Raw genomic sequence first — 25,446 nt, forward strand, 5'->3', positions numbered from 1 at the left:
CTCAAGTTTCGTTATTCGTCCTCCATTATGGGTATCTCATTGCTTCTCATGACTCCTATCCCCTTATAAACCGGTCCCCAGGTATTTGTCAATGTCTTCGCTGGCGTAAAACATCTCTCGCAACCTCTCAGCCTTTCTCTTGTCTTCATCGGCCTTCTTTCTGCATTGCTTCGCATCCAGCATCTGCGGCTTCTTCTTGTCAATTCTTCCCTGGATGCCTTTTGGGATCTTGAGACCCAAACCGTATTTGTCCTCCTTTGGTCGAGTCTTCAGGGGATACTGCATGCCTTGCTCTTCGGCACCGAGCCCCTTGCGTGAATCAGGGTCCCAACCATGGGATGAAAGATATGTCAAGCCCATGCGCGACCGATCTAGTGCTGATGGGGGATGTGAGTGTGTGAGGCAGACTTGGTGAGCAATCGAAGACTCATGCTGCTTCTGTCTACTTGTCGTGGCCTTGTTATTGTCATTGCCGACCTCTCCCACGGCGTCGTCTTTATCCACAGGCAATTCGCACACGGCGCATACTTGCCCTGCTGCTGGCGAGAGCTTTTCGGCTTCCGCTTGCTTGTCACCGAGCACGAGGCTGAGGTAAAAGTCGCCAACGGAAGCGCCGCTTTTTGTTTTATTGGCCGTCTGTGTCGTACTCAGGTTTGGATCTGATGCCTTGACGAACTGGATGGGCTTGCGGCTGATTCCCGCGCCAAAGGGTCGTCGATGTTGAAGCGGTACGTCCTCTTCCTCTTCATAGTCCTCGTCGTCTTCCACCCGTCGCCGCATTTCGGCAATACTTGCACAGCACACTTGCCACCACCTGTTCCTCAGCAAGTGCACTCGTGGAGGAGAACTCGAGTTATGTCGAGTGTTGCCGTCTGCTAGTGCAATGATATGGTGAGATGAAGGGGCAGGGTGATGGAGGAACGGTTGATGAAGAAGTTCCACTTCTTCGACAAGGGGGCGAGACCAACCCCATTATGTCAGCGAGGCAGCCAGCGGCGGCCTCAATCCCCTGCAAACTCTGCGATTAGTGCCCCTGGATTCTGGAAGCCACCGCCGCTGGGCTGCCGCCAGAGTGGGACCGCCCCTGTCATCGCAATTCGGAAATCCCCTGGCGGCACATCAGCTTTCCACTCTGTTCTAGAAGGCAAGCAGGCGGCTTCGTCACACACTCGAACAACTTACGCATATTTCGTACGCACGCAAAGGAAAACGCCCACATTGACCGGCCTGCTTTCTCAACGACCTCGTCCACGACACTGCAACGAGTCCGAGTCGTCCGCCCATACGAATACGCCTTCGAAGCATTGCTACCCCAGCATGCTCGACAGTCGCCCATAGACACGCCTTTTCTCTAGCTTTAACCCAGTCACTCGCTCGCAATGCCTCTCGATTACTTTGGCTACATCGCCGAAGCCGGCCTCCCGACATATGTGACGGAGAACTGGTGGTTCATACTCAAGACCGCCGCGGCGGTAGCGGTCCTCGTCTTCATCAAGCTATGGAGCTCGGGTGCTTCCAACACGGCCGAGCGAGACATGCACGGGAGGGTAGTCATGATAACAGGCGGGACGTCGGGCATAGGAGCGACGACGGTGCTAGAGCTCGGCAGCCGCGGCGCACAAATCATCCTCCTCACGCACACCCCCGTGTCGGACCCCTTCCTGGTCGAGTACATTGGCGACGTGCGCGCCCGGACCGGCAACGAACTCATCTACGCCGAGCATGTCGACCTCTCGTCCCTGCACAGCATCCGAAAGTTTGCGACGAAGTGGATCGACAACTCCCCGCCGCGCCGGATCGACATGATTATCCTCGCCGCTGCCACAATCACCCCGGCGTCGGCTAAGCGTAAGGAGACGGTCGAGGGCATAGAGGAGACGTGGATGGTCAACTACCTCGCCAACTTCCACCTGCTCTCCATCCTCAGCCCCGCCATCAAGGCCCAGCCCTGGGACCGCGACGTGCGCATCATCTTCGCCTCGTGCTCATCCTACATCGGCTCCCCGTCCCTCAAGGAACCCCTCGACAAGAAGACGTGGTCGCCGGGTACGGCCTACAAGCGCAGCAAGCTGGCGCTCATGGTCTTCGGCCAGGCCTTCCAGAAGCACCTCGACAACTACAAGCGGCCCGACCAGCTGCCCATGAACGCGCGCGTCTTCTTCGTCGACCCGGGCTTCAGCCGCACGCCGGGCATGCGTCGCTGGCTTTCGCGGGGCTCGCTGCTCGGCCTGTTCGCCTACATTGCCGCCTACCCGCTGCCGTGGCTCTTCCTCAAGAGCCCGGAGCAGGGCGCGCAGGCGATCCTGTACGCGGCCATGGAGTCTAGTCTCGTGCGCGCGGGCGCCGGCAAGCTGATCAAGGAGTGCCGGATCGTGGACTTTGCGCGGACGGAGATTGAGGACGACGAGGTGGCCAAGAAGCTGTGGGAGGAGAGCGATAAGCTCATTGAGACGACGGAAAAGGACTCGGCTGCTCTCAGGGCGCTGGAGAAGAAGATGGAGGAGGAAAGGGCCAAGGAGGCCAAGGAGGCGGAGAAGGTGAAGGAGGTTGAGTCTCTAGTTGAGGCTATCAAGAAGGGTAAGGAGTCGCAAAAGGCAAAGAGTAAAAAGAAGTCCAAGAAGGAGACATCATAAAAGCCTTGGAGGCGTTTGGATGCCATCTGTATAGATTACCTACTTAATGAGAAAGCAAGTGGCTGCTAACACAGTCACTTGCACGAACGCTACATGCATCTTTCCCGGGAACATCAACTTACTTTGGCTTTATAAAGTATTGACTATTGGATTTATGTTAGACCAAAATCCAATAGGAAAGGAAGAAGGAGGAATACTGGTCTTATAATTCACGTCCCTGGCCGGACTCGAACAGCCCGCCCCTCAGTCAACCCGAACTCTTACTTTATATATTTGTTTATTTTAACCAATCCGACCACCTCGCACACAGCTTGTCCTGATATCGCCGACCTAGACGGGCGCTGATGTGCTGGTGACAGGAATGGGATTGGAGGGGGGCTATATACCTTACCGTCGGGTTAAGGAAGGAGGTTATCCCGGATGAAAGCTGGGTGGTAGGAGCCTTTGGGACTCGGACTCTTTCTCACCGTTGAGCTCCAAAAGTCCGGGGGGCCCGCCCCCACCCTTCACCGTGCAAGTGCCGTGGCCTCGGGTGCCATTACCCCAAGACTTGGAGCTCGGCGAGCCGGGGGGGGGGGGGGGGGATAGTTGCGCGTGTGTAATCTTTCCCCGCAAGGAATAACATGACGACAGAATCTCAAATCAACATTCGCTCCTGTAAGAGATGCCGACCTTGAAGTGAAGCTTCAACAGCCTCCTGTTTTCGAACCATTTGAAGGACAAGTCACACATAATTCTTTTCTGAGCTACTCGGCAGATGCAATGTCCAACGCCGCGACGTCATTAGGCATGGCGCATCACACCGCAACAGCCGCGACATCACTACCTCGGCATCACGCCGTCGCTGAGACAGGAATTGCGCAGCGGCAGCATCATCATCAGCAGCATCAACAGCAGCATAACTCATCAATTCGGCATCCCGTCTTCTTCACGGAGAAGCTGCGGCGGCCGCCAGTCACCCTGGCGCCTGGCATGGGCCTCAGTCCCGTAGCGCACGGCTACGTCTATCAGGATGGGCGGAGGAGGCTGGCAGCCGAGGGAAATTCTGCGCCGAAGCTGTGATGGGAGTGGGATTGAGCGTGGTTCAAGTTTTACACTTTTTTTTCCCCAACACTCGGTTGGACGAGCAATGCATATCGAAGCTTCGTGGGGGAGAGCAGTAAATGCCACTTTTGTAAGGCTGGTGTAGTTGAATACCTAGTCTTTGCCGAAGCCGACGAGGTGAATAGGTGCTTTGGAGGAGAGTTTGCTAGAGGCGCCTTCTGTTCAGTCTGATAGATGGCGAATACCCTCATGCTACTTCAGGATTGTTCATTTTCTTGGGTCAAATTTCATTCATCATGGCTTCTCGCGCAAAGCTGATGGGCGCTACCTACGTAGGGTGGCTATCGCCCGTCTTAAAGTATTGGGGGGAAGGAAGAGCAGTCAGGAGGATTACGGAGTGGTTGATTGAGAGCTGTAATGCTCGAGAGTCAGCGACCCTTGTGTGTTCAAGACATGACTGATGAGCAAGAGAATTACGAGGTCCCTGAGAAGTTCAAGTTGTCTGAACTGACTAGACATCCATCTAGGATAGTACGCAATGCCCAGAAAAGAAACGAAGGGAGGACAGACAAGGCAAAAGGTGCAGTGAAGCTCAAGGGATGTGGTGTGTCAGGTACCACTAGGTTATACTGGCCTCTCTAGGACAAAAGTGTACATACTAGAGAGCATCGGCATGGAATATGGATCGATGAGATTTGGCTTTGAATGGGCTATGGATGTCTGGTCATGAACTGCCTGGAATTATCTATCTCCTGTGCCGCTTCTTGTAAATTTCTGGTGGGACCATTTCTGATTTTGTCTTGCCGATTTATATTTGGCTTCGGATGTGCTACCCAGTACGTTGAAATTGTTCGGCTCAAATGATAGAAGCTGAACAGGATTACTCAACCCTCCTAATCATCATCTCATTACCATTATCATATACTCAAGATATACTGAATCTATCTTCAGAGAAGGGCCGCTATGCCGCGTTCTAAGCATTGGCATACACGAGTGATGAGTGGAAATGAATTGATTCATTTACTTGTATTTCGATGTGGTTCCTGAACCCACAAGTGACAGTTTAGGAGATGTGTGGTTGAGTGTAACCCCATCGAGGGTTTCTTCATAACGAATATTAAAAGCCTCCGTCGTTTTGTTTCCCAAAAAAGTTGCGTTTCCCGTTTCGCCATTTCAAGCCAAACCATTTGCCCAATTTGACTAGCAGCACTCTACACCATCGAAACACGTCGCGTTCATGTGTACATAGCCCCGTGCCCGCTACACGAAGCCAATTCGAAGCCAAACTCTCCAAACCTAGAACCGGGCGAAAACAGTTGTCCTGCTTGCCTTTAGTTCTTCACCGCAATCACAATGGCGAGTACGATGAGCACCACGACCAGCGTGAGGAGCGCCATCAGCTTGACGTTCTTCCACCACATCTTTCTCTTGAGACCGCGGCTGCGGACGCGGAACTCGCGCGCGCTGCCGCCGAGACGGTCCGTCTTGTCGACGAGCAAGTCGATGCGCTCGCCCCTCTCGAGCAAGCCCTCGATATTGCGCGTCATGATGCCCCGGACATCGTCGATCTCGCGCTGGACGTTGGAGATTGCGTCGTCCTTGCCGCCGCTGGTGGTGCCGAAGTCGACCATGAACTTCTTGAGCTGGCCATTGTAGCTGGCGGCGCCGTAGTTGGGCAGCTCGGCGTAATCGGTCGTCTCGGCGGGGAACTGCTCGAGAAAGCGGCGGCGGATCTCAAAGAGGAAACCAAAGGGGATGCGGCGGCCCAGCGAGGCGTCGGCGATGACGAGGAAGGTGAGGCCGCCGGCGGAGGGGTGGTCTGGGTGATCGGAGGGCGCCTCGGCGATGTAGTGGATGTGGTGCGAGCCGTGGGTGTAGGTCAGCTTCTGGGGGGTGTTGTGCTCGATTTTGGGGAGGATGACGGAGGCGAGGGAAGAGGTTTGCGATACGGCCGATGTGGTGCATTCGCTGAGGATGGTGTTGTTGTGCGCTATGCACGAGCTATAGGACAACGGCATGTCAGTAATGTGTTCAACAGAGGGGGGGAGATTCGAGCCGGGAGGGAAAGGTCGTGGCCGTCTTCTTACTAGAGCAACGGGGTGATAGGCGTCGATGAAGAAGCCATGATGATAGGTATTGGGGTGTCCAAAGGATCCAAGGGGCCTATCTTGAGATGCTTTCGATTCCTTTTCAATACACAGAAGGGGGAATAGGCAACGATATTCGAGATGCGACGGCAGGTTGCGTACGTTCGTATGTAGTGTAGACGGGTCGGAAGTCGGCGTGATGGGCGCTGTCGCAGAATGCAATGTGGGAACCTGGGGACCTGGGGATCTGGATGCGTGATGACGACGAGGACGGTGCAATCGGAGGCGGAGGCGCTAAGTCGGAGTGGGGCGACCCACGTTCACCTGCCAAGGGCGAATCAGGGGTCATGGCGATAAGCATTCCAGACATCTTATCGGTTCCCAAAATTTCCCAGTGCCTTCATGGATGTCAGTGACCACCATGCTCCTCCCACTGCATAGGTGCACGACTGCGAACGGAGGGTAGCACGTAGACGATCTTGTCATTGACGTACCCAAACAAGCATGCTGTTTGCATGTTATTAGCCATGGTTTGTTGTGCAGCAATTCGCCCACCATGAGATCAGTTTTGCGAGCCACGAAGCTCTGCGCGGCGGCGACACGTCTTGCGCCAGGCCATGGCTTCGCAACATCCTCTCCGTCCGCCTACCAGGTACGCGGCAGCTTCTGCCTCCCTATTCTACTTACCGGACACATTCTGACCATTGTACTTTGCAGGCGACACTTGAAAGGTATTCTACCAGGAAATACTCACCTCCCGACCGCAAAACATCCAAATACGACGTCTTCAGGAACATGATTCTCACTCAGTTCAACGTCGTCGTTGACAACATGGGACGTTGGTCAGAGACCAATACCGAGTACCGAAACTTTGGGGTCCGAAGCGAGTATGGCCTCAATAACGAAATCGCCCTATTCCGCGACACCATACAAAAAGCCATCGGCTTGGCCAACAAGGGTGCAACATTACGCAAGGAGAACCCGTTGTTCTGGTCCCTACGAAACGCCTTCATCCGTGGCGACGTCAAGGGCCTGACGGCAGAGCTGCGATACTCGTTCCAGAGCTTCATGCTGCGATCGAAACTGACACACTCGACGGCGCGGCAGAGGAAGTTGGCTGATTTGCGGTATCCCATGGAGTGGTTTCCCGCCACACGAGCCATGCAGCGCACAATTCACTTGCACGTCGGACCGACGAACTCTGGAAAGACATATCGGGCGTTGCAGGCTCTGATGAACTCCAAGTCCGGTATTTACGGAGGGCCTCTTCGTCTCCTGGCCCACGAGATCTACTCTCGGTTCCAGGCCAACGGGAAGCCTTGCGCCATGATCACAGGCGAGGAGCAGCGCATACCGGACGCCGATAATTACTTCATCAGCTGCACCGTCGAGATGACGCCTCTGAATCGAATTGTTGATGTGGCGGTTATAGACGAGATTCAGATGATTGGCCATGATGAGCGAGGGTGGGCGTGGACTCAGGCACTCCTCGGCGTCATGGCGAAAGAAGTCCATCTCTGTGGCGAAGAACGAGTTGTCGACCTCATCAAGTCCATCTGCTCAAGTATCGGCGATAAGTGCATTGTTCATCGGTATGAAAGACTCAGTCCGTTGCAAACGATGGAGAAGAGTCTCGGCAACGATCTTTCCAATCTGGAAAAGGGCGATGCCGTTGTGGCTTTCACGCGTGTCAACCTTCACGGTCTGAAGAACGCCATCGAGGAGACAACCGGCCGTCGATGCGCTATTGTCTACGGTTCACTGCCACCTGAGACCCGTGCGCAGCAGGCAGCTCTGTTCAACGATCCCAACAATGACTACGATTTCTTGGTGGCTAGCGATGCCATCGGCATGGGCCTGAACCTGGAGATCAAACGCGTGATCTTTGAGACGTCAATGAAGCACGACGGTACACAGTATCGTTCGCTGACGACATCCGAAATCAAACAAATTGGTGGCAGAGCAGGAAGATACAAGACTGCTTGGCAGGCAGCTACTGCAACGAGTGATGAAGCCAACCAAGTTGAAGAGAAGAAGGTTGGCTACGTTACAACGCTTGCTGACGAGGATCTGCCCGCGATTGCAAAGGGGTTCAACACTGAAACGGCACCGCTCGAGGCTGCAGGTATTCACCCCCCATCGCACATTATCGAGCAGTTCGCCGAATACTTCCCTCCCGATACGCCTCTCAGCTTTATCCTCTTGCGATTGCGCGAACTCGCGCCCGTCTCGGAGCGCTTCACGGTCTATGTTCCTGAAATCAGCGCCAAGATCGCAGACACCATCCAGGAGTTCCCCTTGACGATTCAGGACCGCATCACCGTTCTTCACGCGCCAATCTCACTTCGGGAGCAGGGACAGATGGACCTTCTCAAGGCCATTGCCAAGTGCATCTCGACGAGGAGCAACGGCGCCCTATACGATATCCAGCCCATCCAGCTGGAGCTGCTTGACGCCACGCTCGAAGACTTCAACAATCAGGGAAGGCGGTACCTTCACGCCATCGAGTCCCTGCACGCGGCCATCACCTTGTACTTGTGGGTGAGCTACCGCTTCCCCAACATCTTCACGAGTCAGGCGCTCGCGTTCCACGTCAAGGACGCCGTCGAGGAGAAGATTGAGTTCTACCTCGAGAACAACGCCGTCTTCGACCCTGAGGTACACACCAAGGTCCGTGAGAAGCGACGCAGGGAGGCGAGGGCCAAGGATATGAAGGCGGAAATGGAGGTGGAGCTACGCAGACTCCAAGAAGAGGAAGACGAAAGTAGTGCAGAGAAGCTCGCTGGTATCGCGCCTTCCGAGGACGACTCTATCGTTTTTGACCAGAGCTCTGCGGGGCTCGATGAGCCTCTGGTGGTGGATGAGAGTGATTATGAGACCGGGCTGAAAGACAAGGAGGAGAAGCCGAAAGAAGAGTCTGCCGTCTAATAGGACAGTCTCAGACTGGAGGCTGAAAAGGAGCTTTGGGAGCTTCGGCTTATGTAAAACAATGTAGTCTTGTAGCTACACTCACTTGTACAATATTCTGTCTGGTGGCACAGGCAAAGCATATCGAAGGCATGAGTAAGGAGGCTTAGTTGGGGCCTTGTATACTATAACACAGACATCACGAAAGGAGTAGGAACAGGATATAATCCAGAAGAAGATATAAGATAGACATCATAGGATTCTAGAAATACCCTCCACACATCTTAAAGAGGAACTGTACCATTCGAAGGTGGTCAAACTCTGAATATAAGAAAGTCCTTGGCTGGCGTCGCTCTACCCCAAGCTCCAGACTGACCACCCCGCATTCTGGGCTCACCGCAGGCGACCCCTGCCGGTTACCTCACCGACCCCACCATGTATCCCAGTTGCTTTTGGAGGGGCAAAGTGACATGGCAGCTCTACCTTGCTTGTCTTCTCAGCAACTCCAACTGGCCCGCGCCCTTCATCCTACATCACCCAAGCAAACGCAACACTCTGTCAAATCCCTTTCACAAACCACACCCACACGTTACAAACCAACACTGAAAACCAAACAACCAGGGCGGAACGAGACAGCAAAAACACAAGTCCTCCACAATGACATCCACAAACCCCGACCCCTCCGCCGCAGCCCCGGCCTTCATCCCCCTCGAAGCCAACCCGGAGCTCATGACCTCCCTCCTCCACAAGCTCGGCCTCTCCCCGGCCCTCCAGATCCACGACGTCTACTCCCTCACCGACCCGGACATGCTCTCCTTCGTCCCGCGCCCCGCCCTCGCCGTCCTCCTCGTCTTCCCCGTCAGCGCCGCCTACGAGAGCCATCGCCTGGCCGAGGACGCCCTGCTGGACGAGTACAAGGGCAAAGGCCCGCAGGAGCCCGTTTTGTGGTTCCGCCAGACGATTAGGAATGCGTGCGGTCTCATGGGGTTGTTGCATGCTGTTGCTAATGGGCCTGCGAGGGAGTATATCCGTACGTATCCGTCACCCCCCTGTCGCGCCGTTCTTCACATACCTTCTTTTCCTGCCTTTCCTATACAAGCTACTTCGTTGTGATGCAACGTTGGTTCTGACGAACGAACAGAGAAACCATCCGACCTCAACACCCTGCTCGAAACGGCCGAACCCCTCGAACCCGCCTCCCGCGCCCAGCTCCTCGAGAAGACGCCCGCCCTCGCCACGGCGCACCGCGAAGCCGCGTCGCAGGGCGCGACCGAGGCGCCCGAGGCCTCGGACGACGTGGACCTGCACTACGTCTGCTTCGTGCGCGGCGACGACGGCACGCTGTGGGAGCTCGACGGGCGGCGCAAGGGCCCGCTGAACCGCGGCCAGCTCGAGTCCGGCGAGGATGTGTTGAGCGAGAAGGCGCTGACGTGGGGCCCGCGCAAGTTCCTCGAGAGGGAGGGCGCGGATTTGCGGTTTAGTGCTGTTGCGTTGGCTGGGTCTCTTGATTGAGAGGTCGAGGTTGGATGATGGAACAGGTATAGCATGTTATTTGGCGTTTAGGTTGGGCGTGGTTCAATTATTCTCTGTTCAGTCTAGAGGAGTGAGATGAAGATGTGAGGACGAAGGGTTCAGCTTTTGCTGCGTCCAGAGAATAACTAGAGGAATGACTACTCGTTACATAGGTGTATTTCCACAATCGTGTCCACCATCATGGACCGCTCCATCAAAGTCAGTCTACCGACGCCTACTTCTACCGACTATTTGACTTCCAAAGCTGCGCTGAGTCCCGTGACTCAGGCTTCCTCCACAACTGGCCGGTCGTCCTTCTATCTTCGTCTCTACGTCCCTCAGAAGGAGTGTTGGCGGGCTCCTGGAGATCGAAGTCGAGCGGGCCAACATCCTCTCGCATATCTGACTGATCTTCCGCGTCTAGGTGTTTGTATTGACAACGTTAGTCTTAGGTAATCCGATGTATAGCGAAAAGTGCACTTGCCTTCCGTTACTACAACCTCCTTGAACTCGGTCGACGACTTTCTGTGGGCCTGGGCTCCGGTAACAGGCCCGCTGGTAAGCCCCAGGCTCATGTGAAGAAGCTCGGAAGGGAGCGAGTTGAATTCCGTCTTGGACTTTCTGTGAGAATCGGCGAGGTTGTCAGTTGTAGTGGGCGTTGCCTTCCCTACTGCCTTTGACGTAGAAGAGTACTTGACTCCGACGGACGGTGGAATGCTCTCCGAAGCGAGATCGGGCCAGTTTCCCGGCGTCTGCTCTCCGTATTTGTGGTCATTGGGTGTCTCTGGTGCCTGCGCCTGCGCGGCATGACGAAGATCATGAGTCAAGGTGAGGTATTTGGGCAGTGCATTATCCCCGTTGGGCGTGGCGAAGGGCTTGTCAGAAGCGGAAGAAGGAGAAGACTTGGTACTGAGCGGGGGGCTCTTTCTGGTATCCTCGATGATGGGGGAGCCGTCGTGCTCGGTGAAGAAGGGAACCTAACCCTGGTTGATGTCGGCTTGCTGTTGGGGCTGGTTGTTGTCTGGCATCGTTCCTGGAGGATAGTTGGGACAAGGACAGGATGCTGGCAGCCAAGCTAGTTGTTAGGGCAGCTTCTGGAGGGGTACTATGTGATCAGGGAATCGAAGGTGAAGATGCTGAGGAGGTGAGGCGTGTGGTGATTTGAATCGCAATTATCATGAGCTAAGAGGTGGTGGTGATTGTACGATGAAGATGGAGATGGTATTAGACGAGGATGCTTCGTGTTGGTAGTAGTCACAAAGAGGTCTCCCAAGGTGTGTGTGCCTTCTCGTTGGACTTCATTTACATCATGGAAGGTCCGGGTTGCCTCGCTCCTTCATTGAAAGACGCCTCAAAAACTAGGAGAAGGCGCCTCCCCTCATTTTCTCTCCCATCAAGTGCCTACACGACCTCACTGGTAGGCAACTGCGAATTGCAAAGGTAGAGTCACAGGTCTCTTGCCTCTGCCAGTTCGATCACGTACCATACGCAATGGAGATTTCTGCCCTCTTTGATTTGTCACGGTACTTATGTTGAGATTATTATCAAGTCCACAGCCCAATCACCGTAACCGTTGCATGATCTGCTTACCTAGGCTTACCTGAAATGTCAATCCTAAGTACTTACTTAGTCAATCGAAGTATGCTCTTTGCGATCGGCAACCGGAACCTACGAGATGTCATAAGACCCCTCGTGTTCGAGCTAGTCACGGATAGAAGGCCCCCTCTGAGTTTTGACACTCCGACTTGATTTACTCGTGGAAGCCATCTTGATAAGACTCCGGGGAAAGCCTCAAACCAGTGACTAGTGGTAGTTGATGGTGTGTAGACCTGTACCCAATGATAACCTCAAGACTGACTTCCCCTGAGGCACTTGGAGGTAGTCTTTGAAGAATTGGGTATAGTGCGTGTGATGACACCGGCAGCGAGAGATGAGGCGGCGCCACGACACTTGTCTGCAGCAGTTGAATCATTCTTGGCAACTCCGGCTCCCACCGTATTCATTGTGCCATATATCGAGGATCCGAAGAGTTCATCCAGTTTCTCGGGGTTGGAAGCTCGTACTATAGTTATTGCAACAGCAGTGATCGAACAACGCGGGTTTCATCCGGAAGCTTGTTTCCCTCGCTTCTCCGCGCAAGGCTTCTGTGATTGTGAGGCTCCCCAAGCCCCGAAAGGTCGGACGGACCGCGGGAACACCACCACCTCAGCACCAGCACCATCCACAGTCTGACATGCCCGCTCGGACCTCGGGCTCTGCAGTGTTCAACGTTCGGACGTCGAATGGGAAGCACGGTGCACCGTCCGAGCGGCGCCGGGGGCCGACGTGCTTGAATCTGGGAGAGTTGCGCCGGACTGCGGGTCTCCCGCCCACAAAAGGAATGGGCATACCAGACGGCGTGATGGCGTCCTGGTAGTGTCGCTGGCCTTGCCTCTTCCTGGACCCTTCATTTGTGAACGCGAGGGGTGGTGGAAGATCCTTTCCCCTGAACGGGGTACCCCGCCTGTGCTTGGGTGCGGCCGTAAGTCTGGAAATCAGACCATGATTGAGGTTGGTATGGAGAAGCAAGCTGAACGGGTTCCAGTATAACGCTTCTGGAACCACTCTGCTGCATGACGGCAACCCCTCGGAGTTCTGGATGCATTTTTGAAGCTATCGCTCACTTGAAAGCGCAAGTTGGAGTTGAAAGGCCTATGATGGTAATATCGGGAGCAAATTGGGAGAGTTAGGATAAAACGATCCATATAAACCACCGTGTTCCACGTGGTGGCCGATCGCCGCTAGAAGGCTAGCCAGATCGCGCGGTATGAAACGCTGAGAGCTTGCCCATATATAGCAAACAATCCACCACTCTGCGGATACGAGCTAGATGCCTCCCCCTGAATAGAGGCGCTTGCCGTTCGCCGGTGAGCAACTTCGGTAAATTAACGTGTTATGGTGCCCAGCTCACCCTGTCATTGTAAGGAAAGCGCAAATGGGACGCTCACGCACCGAACTAGAGAGAGAAGACAGAAAAGAAGGATGGGCCGGGTTCTGTTCGTCTGTGAAGCCAAGCAGCAGATTGCGGCATTGCTGCCGGTAATCGCCGTTTCCCACTGCGGTGTCCGTCGCCATCATGCATCCGGCCGCAACATTGAGAGTGGCTGTTTTCTGTCACATTCTCTAACACAGCTGAAAAGTTGATGCGTCGATGCTTTGACGTGATGATGCTCACACAATCTCGTTTCCGGTTGATTCGTGGAAATGGTCCTTTGCAGAAGGGAGAAGCAAAGATTGGCGACGGAAAAGAAATATCGGCAGCTGCGAGGCGTCCAGAACATCTACAAAGTACCTAATCCAATACAAGTGACTAAGCAGACTATGTGGCAGGTGTGACGCGGTACCTGACTTCCCGGACTCAGACTCAAGAGTGACGGGCCACGACTAACGGGTACCTTGGGGTTCGCCGACTCTTTCCTGTAACACGGCGGAATTTCCATCAAACATCAATTGATCCATTAATTACCAATATCGAAGGAATTGTTCACGTCTCCGACATCCGTCACACGAAGCAATGCCTCGAGATTATACCATTTTCCCGCCACCACCCAGAATAGAGTCGTTCTGGGCAACTTGGTTCGCAGTCCGTTCAGCTGGGACTAGCAAACCTCACACCGCACACCGCACACCGTACCGAGGTGGCATGCCCTGCATTCATTGAGCAACACCGCAGCTAGCGCCGGAGACTCGATGCTTTTCCAGCATTGTGGCGACCTGAGCAACCATACGCATGACATCTTGTTGACTCGGCCGTACTCCCTTGCCTTGCCTTATGCTTATTGACTTGTTGGGCTTGCCACAATTTGACGCGGCACACACGCCAGCCAGCCTCCAAGATTGATAATTGACTTTCGATGCGTCATTTCAGTTCCATCGAATCGCGGCCAACACATCCGAGGAACAACACCAAGGGCGAATCCCTGAGTGATCTGCTTCCGCCCGCCTCCAATCAGCAGGGGGCGTAGAAAAGATGTCTCGCACACGCACATCTACACCAGGGGCCGGGGACCCTCAACCATGATCAATTCAGGGCCATGCACAGGCACGCTCATGGAAAATACGCAAGCAAGATGGACACAATGCAAGATGCAGGCAGACGACGCTTCAAAACAGATGAGCGGAGAAACGTGTCGTCAACATGGTTCGATGCGCGCCGTTTGGCGGGACGACGCCTGCTTTGATGCCACTGCCGATCGACGACTAATACCTCACGACTACCAAGAACAAACACCCATCCGTCTGCGCCGTTGACCACGACCACTCGGTTCGATAGGCATTCCAAACGTCGTGCCCACTTTGACAAAGTCCAGTTTTTCCAAGACCAACGGAGCAAAGCCATACGCTACCGGCTGGCGTTGTCCAACAGGAATTCTTTGACTTTGTTCCTGGGATACACTAAGATGGCTAGTCCTCAGACCAGTCACCTGGTGCTGCCAATAAAAGCAGCTGGCAAATGGGCTTCTTTCCAACCCTCGTCGATTGCTTTTTCTCCGAGGTGGCACCAATTACGACGTCTGACCCCTGAACCCAGTGCCATGTTTTCTTCTTTCTCGGATCGGCAGAGTGACCAGCATCGTGGAGGCGCATCGTCGTCCTTTGGAACAGATCCATGCTTGTTTGCGCTTGCAACAGCTATCAAGATCTGGAATCTCCTCCAATCCTCCGGGTTAGCAATTAACCTCGAAACCCAGGCACAACCTCGACTTCGATACCTTGGTACCGACAGGCCGAGACCAATCAGGCTGTTTTGATGGATGGATTGCCTTGGGCTTTCGGTTTGGCAATCGTGGTGCCCCAGCAGAAGTTCACCGAGAAGCGTGGGAACGAGAGACCTCATCCACTTGCACTCGAGCCGGACAGCAACACCAACGGCCGGAGGTCCTGAGATACTACAGAGAACTAGACCATGAAACAGGCTTGTAAGCCGTTTCGTGCTCTTCACACCTTTGTTGTCACTTTCGCACGGGCCGCGGTCCATCCCATTCCCTCCCATCCGACCATCTATCCGTCTGCTTACCTGTTTTCGAAACCTTGATGCGCCATTTCGTCCGAGCAACGAGTCTTGTCACCACCACACCACACCAACAAGCCTGTTCTAAGCTTCTTTGCCACTCCTGCGCCATTCCTCAAGGCGCTCAGAAGCCTGTTTGCATCCCAAGACAAACAGATGATTCGGACATGTGGAAATCAGCATCTGATTGAAGCTTCCCCTGCTCCGGCCAAGAGTAGGCAACCTGGAACTCTGGTTATCTCCAACGCTTTCTAAAGTATAGTCTTTCTCTTCACACGTTGTGTATTGAGGACAGACTTCGTCTTCTAAGATGGGCAGAAAGTAGCCACCCGTTCATGTGACGAATTGTGGGTGGGCAGCGATCTGGCCTTTGGACATTCCGGCTCTTCAGAAGGGAAAAAATCTCAATGTCTCGATGCTTGGCCTTTGACGGAAATCATGGCTCTCCCGCGGGTGTGTGTGCTCCATCACACCATGCAACTCGGAGCAGCCACGCTCGGGGACATGGGTATCGCATCGTTTAACTGCACGAAGCCTTCGACCTGGGCCCAAAACACGGTCTAGCGTAGACTATTTTCTGCTCATTCGCTCCGCTCCGTCATGTATATGCACGCACTTCAGCCTTAGCACCCTTACACGACTCGTCGTGTCGCATAGTCCCTCCTTTCCTTTTTCTTTAGTCCACCTAGGTTCTAGGATCTGATGCTATCCAGCCCACCCGCTCGGCTTTTAGACTTCCCTCTCCCCCTTCTCCTGATACCCCCTTCCTTCTTCTCGTCGTCGTCTGTTCCAGTGTTTTTTCACATCGCAATCCTACATGCGATGAGGCCTCGCGCTCTCGGTGCTCAACTGTCTTCCAGCCTTTGAACTTCGCCTTCAACATCGCTTTCGACCGGAAGCAACCTTGAGTCTGCTGTCAGTTCACAGCATCCTAGTCGTCTCGTGTAGTCGCCATATGGAGGGCAAAAGGTTGCGACAATGGGCTTCTTGAAATTCTTCTCGTCCAAAAGGTCATCTGACAAGTCATCAAACGGTATCAAGGCGCAAGCATACGATGCTACCACAGCTTCTCTTCCCCCGCTTCTAGGTAGGATTGATCCAATACTCAGCCCAACTTCGTTGTCTAAACTTACATGAATCCCTAGGTACCTACCCGATTGCCGGCAATGGACCAACCAATGTCTTCGAGGACCTTCAACGGTCTCATCATAAGATGAGCGAAACCAACTTGTCTCTTGCAGCGGGTTCCGAAGCTTCTGCCCCGGCACCGCCCGTCTTGCGATTCCGTGATTCCAGCGTCGAGCGCCCGAGTTCTGCGCCGGGCAGCGCTGTACCTCCCAGCTTTTCACCGTCTCCGTCCGGCCGCTGGGGGAGAGACTCATCGAGGGGTCCGCCTTTGTCGTTTAGGAAACCACGAATCGGGTCACTTACATCGACGACGTCTGGTCTATCGGGACTGACTCCCGCTCCACAACGAAGCAGCAACTCTACAGCAATACCGTTCGAGGGAGATCCGTTTCGCCCACCAACTGCTCCCTTCACCCATAACCGCCACCTTTCCATGCAAAGTACAAGCACAGCCGCAGTCAGAGGCTTCATTGATCTGCTGGATGCACAATCCGAGATCAAGCCTTCGGGATTTCAGAGTCGAGTGAAGGCATCGGGCGCTCGGGATTACGGAGAAGATGTTGCTGACCGCAACATTGGCGAGAATGGAGTAGACCTTGAATCCGACAAAGTCCAAGCATTTTACGCAACAAACGGTGGTAGTCCGCGGGATCGACACAACGGCGCGTTTGCGGTTCCAGCAAGAGCCCAATTCGGAGACAAAGAACAAACGTTCAAGCCCCCCCGACGCCACGATTCACTGGACAACGAGGCTCGCACGAAGTCTCTGACATCGGCGAGCCTCGGCCAGGTACCATTCCGAACTAACATATTCAATCTTGAAGGCTCCCTTGACCGCGAGCCAATCATGGAGTCTGTTTCGGAGACGATTCGTGGCCGTCGAAGGCAATCGCTAGGTGCTTACATTCCTACGACGCCATCGAATGCAACAAACGGTAGAACGCTGAGTCTAAGAAAATCGACAGCGGATGCTTCTGGATCCCCAAATGGTCGAAAGCATAAGAGGCGATCTACTCTCGGAGGCGAAGCTCCCCTGAACGAATTGGGCATCTTTACATCTGGGAGAGGGCATCTTGATCCATCGATGTCACCAAAGACGACCCAAAAGCCAACGTACTTGGTCAAGCACAACTACTCGTTACCGGTCCAGCAACGACCAAAGACTTCGTCAGGTCTTATCCACACTGAATCATACCAGGCGGTGAGGCCGCCATCCCGCGGAGGGTCAGTAGCCAGTCCCACATTCTCCTCCCCAACCCAGAAGTCACCATCCAAACGGCACACCCTCTCCGCGATAGGCGGTGCTGCAGCATCTACTCGTCCTACCGAGTGGCCGCGGAATGCGAAGCCCGATGGACAGCCTGGCACAAGAGGATGGGTCGGTCGAGTTGAGGTTGAGAGCTTTGTTGATTCTGGGGTTGTGTCCTCACCGGCGCCTTCTCCTCGTTAGTTTTTACCGTCGATTTCTCTACTGTCTGCTATTATTTACTCCCGGAAGATCTTCGGCTAACATGACTTGCTTGACAGATGTGATGAGAAGTGGCCACTCGTGGCGTGAAGCCCAGGATGATTCTTACTCACGATCCAAGAGTAACGGAGTACCATTTGGAAAGGGCAAGCTGGACGAGATCTACGAACACGTGCCCATGCGGACGAGTAGCCTTCGGCACTGGTCGATTTCGTCGGCGACCCCCACGATGTCGAGCACCAGCTCCTTTCAACGACCTCATTCCCGACACACGACAACGACGACGGTAGATCTGGCTACCATGTCGTCCTTCCTCAATGACAGCTGCAGCTCTTTACACAGCGGTACAGGTGACCATGCATCGTTCTGCACAGCACTGGAGAGTGCCTTGCCCTCTCCAATTACCCCGGCAAAGCCCGGAGACGCGTTCAACATTGACGACTACTTGTCGTCAGACGACGACATCGACGCCGACTCGTTCATCACCACGCGGAAGCGTGGTTCAGCACAAAGCGGTGACCACGAAGAAGGGCTCCTCTTCAGTGACGAAGGGTATGGCGAAGGCGGTCTTCAGTTGCCGGGTCTCTTTGATAGTCTGTCTAACATCCCGGACCCCGAAACCACGTCGCCGGAGCGGTTTGGTCATAAATATTCCCTCAGTAATCCCGGTGGTCGTTTACATCGAAAGTTCTCTTTAGACCCCAGGATTGAAGCGCCAATTTCTACTCTTGATGACGGCGATGGTGATGCTGAGGACGAGGACGAGGACGATAACCTGTTTGATATCCCCATGCGATCGGACCTGGCTCTCGGGCGCCGGGGCACGCAGAGGATCTCGGCACTGGGGACCATGTACCAGAGTATTGAGGAAGAGAAGGACGAGAAGGTCGACGTCCGGGCCGCCGTCCGGCTTCGAAAGGAAGACAAGGCGCGGCAGCGGGCGTTGGCTAGATTCAGCAGAGTGCAACATAGGAGGGTTTCCCAGTTCGAGGGGAAGCAGGGCGGTAGTGAGTGAGCGCGTGAAGTGTGTCGTATCCAGCGAGTGAGAGAGTAGTAAGGCGCAAGAGCGATTTGTCCGTGTTATCGAGGAGTTTTAAGGGGCTATACCCAGGGACATCTCATCAGGGATCTTGGAGGGAGACGGGAATGAAGAGCAAGGGTCGGGACATAGAGCTTGTCGGGCGTATTTTGGGTGATGTCACGAATCACGTCTACTTTGTTGGCCGTTTGATAGAACAATATGATACCATGTTTAATTCGTAACACACTTTGTTCGATTCTTCGCCTATTATCTGGTTTCTTTATTCTGCGCACTACGTGCGTTGAAAAAAAAAGCTTACACTTAACAAATATTTCTGCACGTGACTTCTCTTCCATACGTTGTCCATTATAACAAATACATTCTTATCGCTTGAATACAATGTCTATATATGCGAGCAAGTACTGGAAGGCCTAGATCTGAGATGATATAACAACCCTCCCCTTTCTTTTCTAAACCTGGCAAATCTTGGACGGTATTCCGGGGCTCAAAATTCTCTCCAAAGAACTTGTACGCCAATGCGTCACTCTCAACCACTTCTATACTAATTCACGTGAAAACAAACATGTTGTTGTTATGCATCCCGTCAACGCCGCCACTGCCATCACCATCACCGCCGCCCAGGAATGCACTCCAGTCCATCTCCACCAGCTGCTCGTCGCACCACATGGACATGTCTATACTGTTTTCCGTCGAGGGCGTACGAATGGCGGAGCCGGCGCCGGAGCCTTCGAGGTCGGTGGTAACGGCCTCGTATAGGGCGCCGACAATATCGGGGGTGCGATCCGAGTCGCGCATCCAGGAGCGCATATCGTTGAAGAGCTCGAGGGCTTTTGTGAGGCTTGCGCACCAAGAGGGTAGGAAGATGTTGTGCTCGGGGGAGTTGATTGTCGCTGCTGTTGGCATCTGTAGTATTCCCAGATGTGATGTTTGCGAGGGGACTGTGGATGGTGGCGGTGGATATTGTGATTGTTCCTGCTGCTGCTGCTTACGGACCGAGTTACGCACATGTGTGTCAATGGCGATGGAGAGGATTGGAACCATGCATGCTTGAAAAAGGTACCATGCCGAGTTCCAAACGTGGATGCGGTTAGGTGTCCAGTAGAGTGTAATGGCGTCGATGGCCTCCATGGCGACGGAGCGACAGGTTTCAACGAGGGCTAGCTCGTCAGGGGTAGGCCCAGGGACATTCGAGATGGCGTTGGCGCCGCGTCTGAGGGAATGATCGTGGGCAAGGTAGAGTAAGAAGCTTTGCGTAAGGATGAGGCGGACGTTAAGGTAGCGGTTCCGCATGAATTCGCGAGCTTCCGTTAGACGAGGTGGAGAATTTGCTGGGTTCTTGAGGAAGTCGGGAAGACAGTCGTGCCACTCTACCAGCTCTCGGTCGAAAGCCATGGCCTCGCGGGCGGATAAGCGCGCGGGTTGCGCAAAACGATGCTGAATCCTGTCACAGATGTGGCAGAACAGACAGCTTGCTCGTAACGATGCTGCTACGTGGTCATTGGGAAACAATAGCGTGGGTAAGAGCGTGTCCATGGTACTGCTGTCCCATCGGCCACACGTAGGGCGGCCGAGGGTCATGCTCGCCCACGTATCGAGGCAGAAAAGACTCCACCAGGTTCTTCTACGCGTTTCGGCGCGTGAGAGGTAATTACTGTGCTCCGTGACGTTCTCGGCACGACTGCGTGCGGGTTCTCGATGCAATCCTAGGGCTATTGCGACGCGGTGAGCTGCACCGAGAACAGCATACGCCATGTTGGGCGAGTTTCGGTAGTGCAAGTAGTAGCCCCCAAGAAGGCAGAGAGCTTGTAGACTCTCTATGTTACCAGAGCCCAGGGAATCGAGATCGAGGTAAGCGCGTGCCTGTTTATAGTACTGAACGTGGAGGGAGTCACTGCCGGAGGCGATGGAGCCCAGAGTGTAGACCATGTTGAGTAGGGCCAGCCAAGAGCCATCAAGACGAGTTCCTGACGCAAGGTTGCGTCTAAAGTCATCTTCATTGAGAATCGGTGTTACTGGGTGGATGTGATCAAAGTAAAAGTCGATACAGCGCTGTTCCCGCAGAGGGTTCATGCCCGCGCCGGGGCTGACAAGAGAGAGTGACGGAAGCAGCTGAGACTGATAATGGACATCGTTCCAAGCCTTTGCCCTCTGAGCCGTGTGCTCTTTGGCAGCTGGATAGAGACGAAATATCACCCTGAGAACGGCACTCATGGATGTGACGCCGAGATAGGAGCGGCGATGCTGGTCTGTTGCTAGACTAATGGCGTTAATATCGTCGCTAGAGCCAAGGGCCGCCGGCTGCTGGGCTGGCTCATCCCATCGTCTCTCGTTTGCAGCATCTCCATTTTCAGAATTTTGCGCCGAATCATCGTGGCCGTCATCATCGTCATCCTCATCGGCTGCTAAGACACCAGCTAGTAAAGGGTCGGCTTGCGGAACCGAGGAGCGCAAAACAAAGAGAGATTCTCGCGGCAACAAAGCGAGCAACTCTGCTCGACTCTTGCCTACTAGATCGTTCACATCAACATCAGGGAAGAGTTTCTGCAGCACGCTAGACTGGGCGCGGAGCTGCTCTGAGGTCTTTTCGAGAGTACTGGGGTAATCGTCAGCCTCGATGATCCTGCAGGAACGAAAGTATCGGGGGATCTAATGATGGGCAAGGGTTACTGCATACCTCCTGCTCACAGCATGTCGTCTGCTACGCTGCCTGTACTCGCATGAATCTGCAACCTTGTAGTACTGACAACTCGCACAAGGATGTCCACCATCGCACTTGACCTTGCGTCTCGTGCATTCCTGACATGAGCGGTTGACCTTGCGTGAAGTTGTCGGTGAGCTCACGGCCGAACCCTCGGGGCTGCGGCGGCTGTCAAAGGAGTGGAACATGGTCGCCCGCCCCGTGGTTGTTGGGCTGGTGGTGGTTGTAGTCGGCATTTACACGGCCCTCGGCACGGCGAAAGACCCAATTGAGCGGGAGACATTGGGGGGAAGGAATATGCGGAGAGCCGGGGATTTGGAGGAGCGGGCCTGGATTAGAAATATGTGGGTTGAAGAAGAGGACAGAAAGGGTGACGTTGAACTGCCCGTGAGGAGGAGTTTGAGGATGAGGAGGACGGGAGGAGGAAGAGAAGGGGCCGAGGAGGAAGTTGTCAAAGGGAATGGCGCGGGGAAAGTGCGAGGAGCGCCTGTGATGAACATGGGGAAGGAGCAACCCGAGTGTGGGGTTAGGTTGGCAGTTGCCAGTTGGAGTTCTGCACTAAAACTCGGTACAAACTACTCACACCAAGTACTTGGACTAAGTACCTTTAGGACGACCAGGGGTGGCACTGGTGGTTCTATTTGGGAAGGAGTCAAGACCACTTTTTCACCCGACCCGGCGGCACCTTTAGGCCTTGAACCTTGGGCCCCTTGGCCTAGACCAGATCGCCCATTTTTGACACTTCCAGTCCGCTTCCCTTCCTTCATCCACACTCAAACTGAGTCTCAAAAGAACCTGGAAATTTGGCTGCCTGACCAACTCCCTAGTGAGGGATGGATCTAACTATGAAGTTACAATTTTACCATCTTCACAAAGCCACAATGAGGTAGTGTTATTGTCACAAAAAGCGGGCCCACTCCATGTGGGCAGCATTAACCACATCCATATCTCGTGACAGTTATACTTGTCGCCTTCCCGTTCTGATAAGTCTGGGCAGCCAAAACGTTAAACGTCAAACATCAACTGGTAATGCCTTGAGCACGTTCTCCAGGCACCAAGCATTTGACATTGGCTTGGCTACATCTCATATCTACGATGCCGACTAAGAGATTGGCCAAAGAGTTGTTCCACTTTCCAGCTCGGCCCGATGATCTCCAGTACGTCAAAGCGAACCCAGAGTAACCTAAGCCCGCCCCAGATCTCTCCTCAAGTGCCCACCACTACCCCAAGCCCCTGCTTGAAACACTGTGGACCTTAGTTATCGTGGTATGGTTCTTTCTAGGCAACAAACATTCTAACTTTTGCTTATACGATCTCTCTCCGTAGTTACACCGTCAAGTGCCGCCACAATGTCCCCTTTTAGTTTCAGCCCCATGGTCATTCAACTGCCTTACCTACCTTGGGTAGGGCTAGACACCTTCCATCACGACATGCCCATGACCTTTTGCGATCCATGGTCCGTGGTATCCGTACTAGCGCAACGTTACAAGAACTACGGGTTCCCCGATGCGTACATCCGCTGTAGATTCATGACCTGCCTGATTCATTGAACATCTGAAAAAGAATTCATCGAGAAGGATGCAGACTAGAGCCCGACTGGGATTCCCTGCATGGCATCCAATCTCCGGGGAGAGGCTGACCGTGAATTCCTCAAACTCAGCTTTTCGAGACACATGCCCGTTCTATGACCATTCCCATAATAGTGACTACAGGCCTTCTCGGACAGTTCTAAACCTACAGTAAGCCGCCCTCATTTGTGTGTCTATGAGATAGGAGCCCACGTGCCTCGTGTGGTATATTGTGTCTACGATTTCCGGGTAGGGTCCGCGAGCAACCGGATCGACCCAGTTCTAATTTCTTTCCAAAAGGCCCGAGATGTGAGGCTGCCTCTCGTGCCGAAGGGATGCATGCTTGACCGACCCCTTGCGAGTTACGACCTTGTCTGCTTTCATCGCCGGCAATCCAGCCTCGGCCTACACCCATACACCAATGAATACATGGCGTCGAGCAAGTAGCGAGAAGCTTCCCAAAGGAACCAAGGCGGAGACTGAAGGAACGCCCGCATTGTTTCAATTGCTCCTCCCTGCCTTATCCATACAAAAGTTGAGGCGCTCGAGACAGATTAATTAGCGGCAGGACCCGCCGCCATCAAGAAGCACATCATGGACTATTCTAGCGGGGGCGGACTGCCGGTCATAGAACGAATGAAATGTGCAATGAGAAACCGGATTGCTCTTTTTGAAAGCGAAGTAGAATGCGGTGTAGGAAAGAGAAGACCCTAAGGTCCAGTTGCTACTTTATTGGCTTGGAACTAGCCATGTGGCTTGACCTGTGCCCAGTACACGGACACACCGAGCAGATGGACAACCAAGAGCACGTACGGGAGGATTCGTGTGGATCGCGTACCACCATGTCTTGCACCATGTCTTGATCCCTGAAGACGATGCCGCATGCGCCCTGGTAACCTCAGTGCTCACTGTTTAGCAGGTTCATTATCAACCCCTCACTAAGGTAATCCAAGCGATCCTCTGTAAATAGGGGCAGCTAAGGGAAACTCTTATCGTTGTCGGTCGATCCATTGCGAAACACACTTAACTGAACAGTTTCTAATGAATAAGGACTAAAGTTGTAGCTAAGTGATGCCTTGCCCACCGAGCAATGTACATGTTCCTAGGTAGACAAAATAACTAGATTTTGCTCTCGGCTCTGTCGGATTGTAACTCGGGGGCCGAGGTAGGCGTCGTAGTCTCTTGCTAAGGTGACTTATCATACCTAGCGGAGACGGTGATGCCGAGAACCATGTGCAGAAGGATTACCATCGAGAGGCTAGAGTTGAGTTGTTCCATCACATGTGCGCCTGCTTGGTAGACTCTTTGATACCTGAAAGCTGCGCCTTACCTTAATTCTGGTGCCTAGTCTGCAGCATGTGGAGTTGTCGTGCGATGCCGAGGGCTGTGAATTTGTCACGTAACAGGGATAGTAATCGCACCTCACAAAGTGCCCGTCACGTGCTGGATCACGTGTCTATCTCAGATATCGTGTATATAGACCTTTTCCTTTTGTCTATTTCCACTTTGATAGTTAAGCCACTTTTACCACACTCCGTATGCCCATTGCTGCGTGCCATAACTCGTGACAGAATTAGATGACATTCTCTCGACAAGTTTGACTCGATCACACTCTAGGGTCTCAATTGGATCATCATCGAGTGTCCAATGTTTACCCCAAATCAGGCTCTCAAGTCTTCTGACTGTGGGTCAAAAGGTGATCAAATTGTTACACCGCGGCCAAGATTCGAAATGGATCAACAGGAGTGACGCCAACGAGAGAAGGGAACGGGGTGTGCGTGCTAGGATCATTTTTCACAGGGAGCAGATTTGGCCCCAACTGCTGATTCTTGATGACCATTCCAGTTCCAGCAACACGTCATTACTTGAAGCACCTTATTTTTCCTTGAGAAGGATTAGAGGTAAGAGAGAATATCCTTCAGACAAGCTCGCCTGATGAACCTGCACACAAAATCCTCGATTTGTCCATGGGCTGATGTTGGCTTACCTCTTTGTGATCATTCGGTCATGGAAGACGTATGAATCGCTCATGAACAATACTGAATGTCCGATTGGTAACGTGCGGAGCGGCACCTGGTTCTGGCGTTCGAGTGCTTCTTCAATCTCTGGCTGACTTGAATTTACTACCTTAAGCTGGGTGATACAAGCGAAAGTAAAACGCAATTCTAAAGTAATCCGGAAGTCTTTGATGTCTTCGAGATATATGCTGCTAAGTGACTGAGAACGGTGTCGTGGAGAGCCATACGGCCGAATGGTCAGCGCTCAGGGTTTGCTGAAGGCCGTTGATACTTTCTCAGGGGGTGGGTCTT

The 25,446-nt window shown here is 53.6% G+C and overlaps 11 protein-coding genes across 11 annotated transcripts; 6 read left to right on the top strand and 5 right to left on the bottom strand.

Moving 5' to 3' along the window:
- Positions 1 to 63: 63 nt before the first annotated feature.
- On the bottom strand, positions 64 to 780 carry CLUP02_15428 (G-patch domain-containing protein; the record flags this gene model as incomplete). Its single annotated transcript, XM_049294352.1, has 1 exon — positions 64 to 780. The coding sequence occupies one exon, from the start codon at positions 778 to 780 to the stop codon at positions 64 to 66; it is 717 nt and encodes a 238-aa protein (XP_049151498.1).
- A 132-nt stretch (positions 781 to 912) lies between these two features.
- Positions 913 to 1,338, top strand: CLUP02_15429 (uncharacterized protein; the record flags this gene model as incomplete). The annotated part of the gene is made up of 1 exon (XM_049294353.1): positions 913 to 1,338. One exon carries the CDS (start codon positions 913 to 915, stop codon positions 1,336 to 1,338), a length of 426 nt encoding a protein of 141 aa, XP_049151499.1.
- Positions 1,339 to 1,379: 41 nt separating this feature from the next.
- On the top strand, positions 1,380 to 2,633 carry CLUP02_15430 (short chain dehydrogenase/reductase family Oxidoreductase; the record flags this gene model as incomplete). The annotated part of the gene is made up of 1 exon (XM_049294354.1): positions 1,380 to 2,633. The coding sequence occupies one exon, from the start codon at positions 1,380 to 1,382 to the stop codon at positions 2,631 to 2,633; it is 1,254 nt and encodes a 417-aa protein (XP_049151500.1).
- A 789-nt stretch (positions 2,634 to 3,422) lies between these two features.
- CLUP02_15431 (uncharacterized protein) lies at positions 3,423 to 3,695 on the top strand (the record flags this gene model as incomplete). Its single annotated transcript, XM_049294355.1, has 1 exon — positions 3,423 to 3,695. The coding sequence occupies one exon, from the start codon at positions 3,423 to 3,425 to the stop codon at positions 3,693 to 3,695; it is 273 nt and encodes a 90-aa protein (XP_049151501.1).
- A 1,313-nt stretch (positions 3,696 to 5,008) lies between these two features.
- Positions 5,009 to 6,134, bottom strand: CLUP02_15432 (synaptobrevin; the record flags this gene model as incomplete). Its single annotated transcript, XM_049294356.1, has 3 exons — positions 5,009 to 5,678; positions 5,765 to 5,840; positions 5,927 to 6,134. 3 exons carry the CDS (start codon positions 6,132 to 6,134, stop codon positions 5,009 to 5,011), a joined length of 954 nt encoding a protein of 317 aa, XP_049151502.1.
- A 186-nt stretch (positions 6,135 to 6,320) lies between these two features.
- CLUP02_15433 (uncharacterized protein) lies at positions 6,321 to 10,183 on the top strand (the record flags this gene model as incomplete). Its single annotated transcript, XM_049294357.1, has 5 exons — positions 6,321 to 6,416; positions 6,482 to 8,686; positions 9,074 to 9,259; positions 9,293 to 9,701; positions 9,813 to 10,183. The coding sequence occupies 5 exons, from the start codon at positions 6,321 to 6,323 to the stop codon at positions 10,181 to 10,183; spliced, it is 3,267 nt and encodes a 1,088-aa protein (XP_049151503.1).
- Positions 10,184 to 10,424: 241 nt separating this feature from the next.
- CLUP02_15434 (uncharacterized protein) lies at positions 10,425 to 13,141 on the bottom strand (the record flags this gene model as incomplete). Its single annotated transcript, XM_049294358.1, has 6 exons — positions 10,425 to 10,589; positions 10,678 to 11,160; positions 11,784 to 11,797; positions 12,042 to 12,245; positions 12,409 to 12,710; positions 13,134 to 13,141. 6 exons carry the CDS (start codon positions 13,139 to 13,141, stop codon positions 10,425 to 10,427), a joined length of 1,176 nt encoding a protein of 391 aa, XP_049151504.1.
- Positions 13,142 to 13,296: 155 nt separating this feature from the next.
- Positions 13,297 to 13,503, bottom strand: CLUP02_15435 (uncharacterized protein; the record flags this gene model as incomplete). The annotated part of the gene is made up of 1 exon (XM_049294359.1): positions 13,297 to 13,503. One exon carries the CDS (start codon positions 13,501 to 13,503, stop codon positions 13,297 to 13,299), a length of 207 nt encoding a protein of 68 aa, XP_049151505.1.
- Positions 13,504 to 14,076: 573 nt separating this feature from the next.
- CLUP02_15436 (uncharacterized protein) lies at positions 14,077 to 16,141 on the top strand (the record flags this gene model as incomplete). Its single annotated transcript, XM_049294360.1, has 11 exons — positions 14,077 to 14,183; positions 14,221 to 14,468; positions 14,528 to 14,717; positions 14,754 to 14,797; positions 14,914 to 15,100; positions 15,138 to 15,229; positions 15,312 to 15,402; positions 15,593 to 15,791; positions 15,861 to 15,889; positions 15,947 to 16,019; positions 16,094 to 16,141. 11 exons carry the CDS (start codon positions 14,077 to 14,079, stop codon positions 16,139 to 16,141), a joined length of 1,308 nt encoding a protein of 435 aa, XP_049151506.1.
- A 70-nt stretch (positions 16,142 to 16,211) lies between these two features.
- CLUP02_15437 (uncharacterized protein) lies at positions 16,212 to 19,092 on the top strand (the record flags this gene model as incomplete). Its single annotated transcript, XM_049294361.1, has 4 exons — positions 16,212 to 16,320; positions 16,379 to 17,806; positions 17,889 to 18,840; positions 18,966 to 19,092. 4 exons carry the CDS (start codon positions 16,212 to 16,214, stop codon positions 19,090 to 19,092), a joined length of 2,616 nt encoding a protein of 871 aa, XP_049151507.1.
- Positions 19,093 to 19,417: 325 nt separating this feature from the next.
- CLUP02_15438 (fungal specific transcription factor domain-containing protein) lies at positions 19,418 to 21,805 on the bottom strand (the record flags this gene model as incomplete). The annotated part of the gene is made up of 2 exons (XM_049294362.1): positions 19,418 to 21,491; positions 21,645 to 21,805. 2 exons carry the CDS (start codon positions 21,803 to 21,805, stop codon positions 19,418 to 19,420), a joined length of 2,235 nt encoding a protein of 744 aa, XP_049151508.1.
- Positions 21,806 to 25,446: the final 3,641 nt, after the last annotated feature.

The sequence above is a fragment of the Colletotrichum lupini genome, chromosome 8 (genome assembly GCF_023278565.1).
Source record: "Colletotrichum lupini chromosome 8, complete sequence".
In the NCBI taxonomy this organism is placed as follows: domain Eukaryota; kingdom Fungi; phylum Ascomycota; class Sordariomycetes; order Glomerellales; family Glomerellaceae; genus Colletotrichum; species Colletotrichum lupini.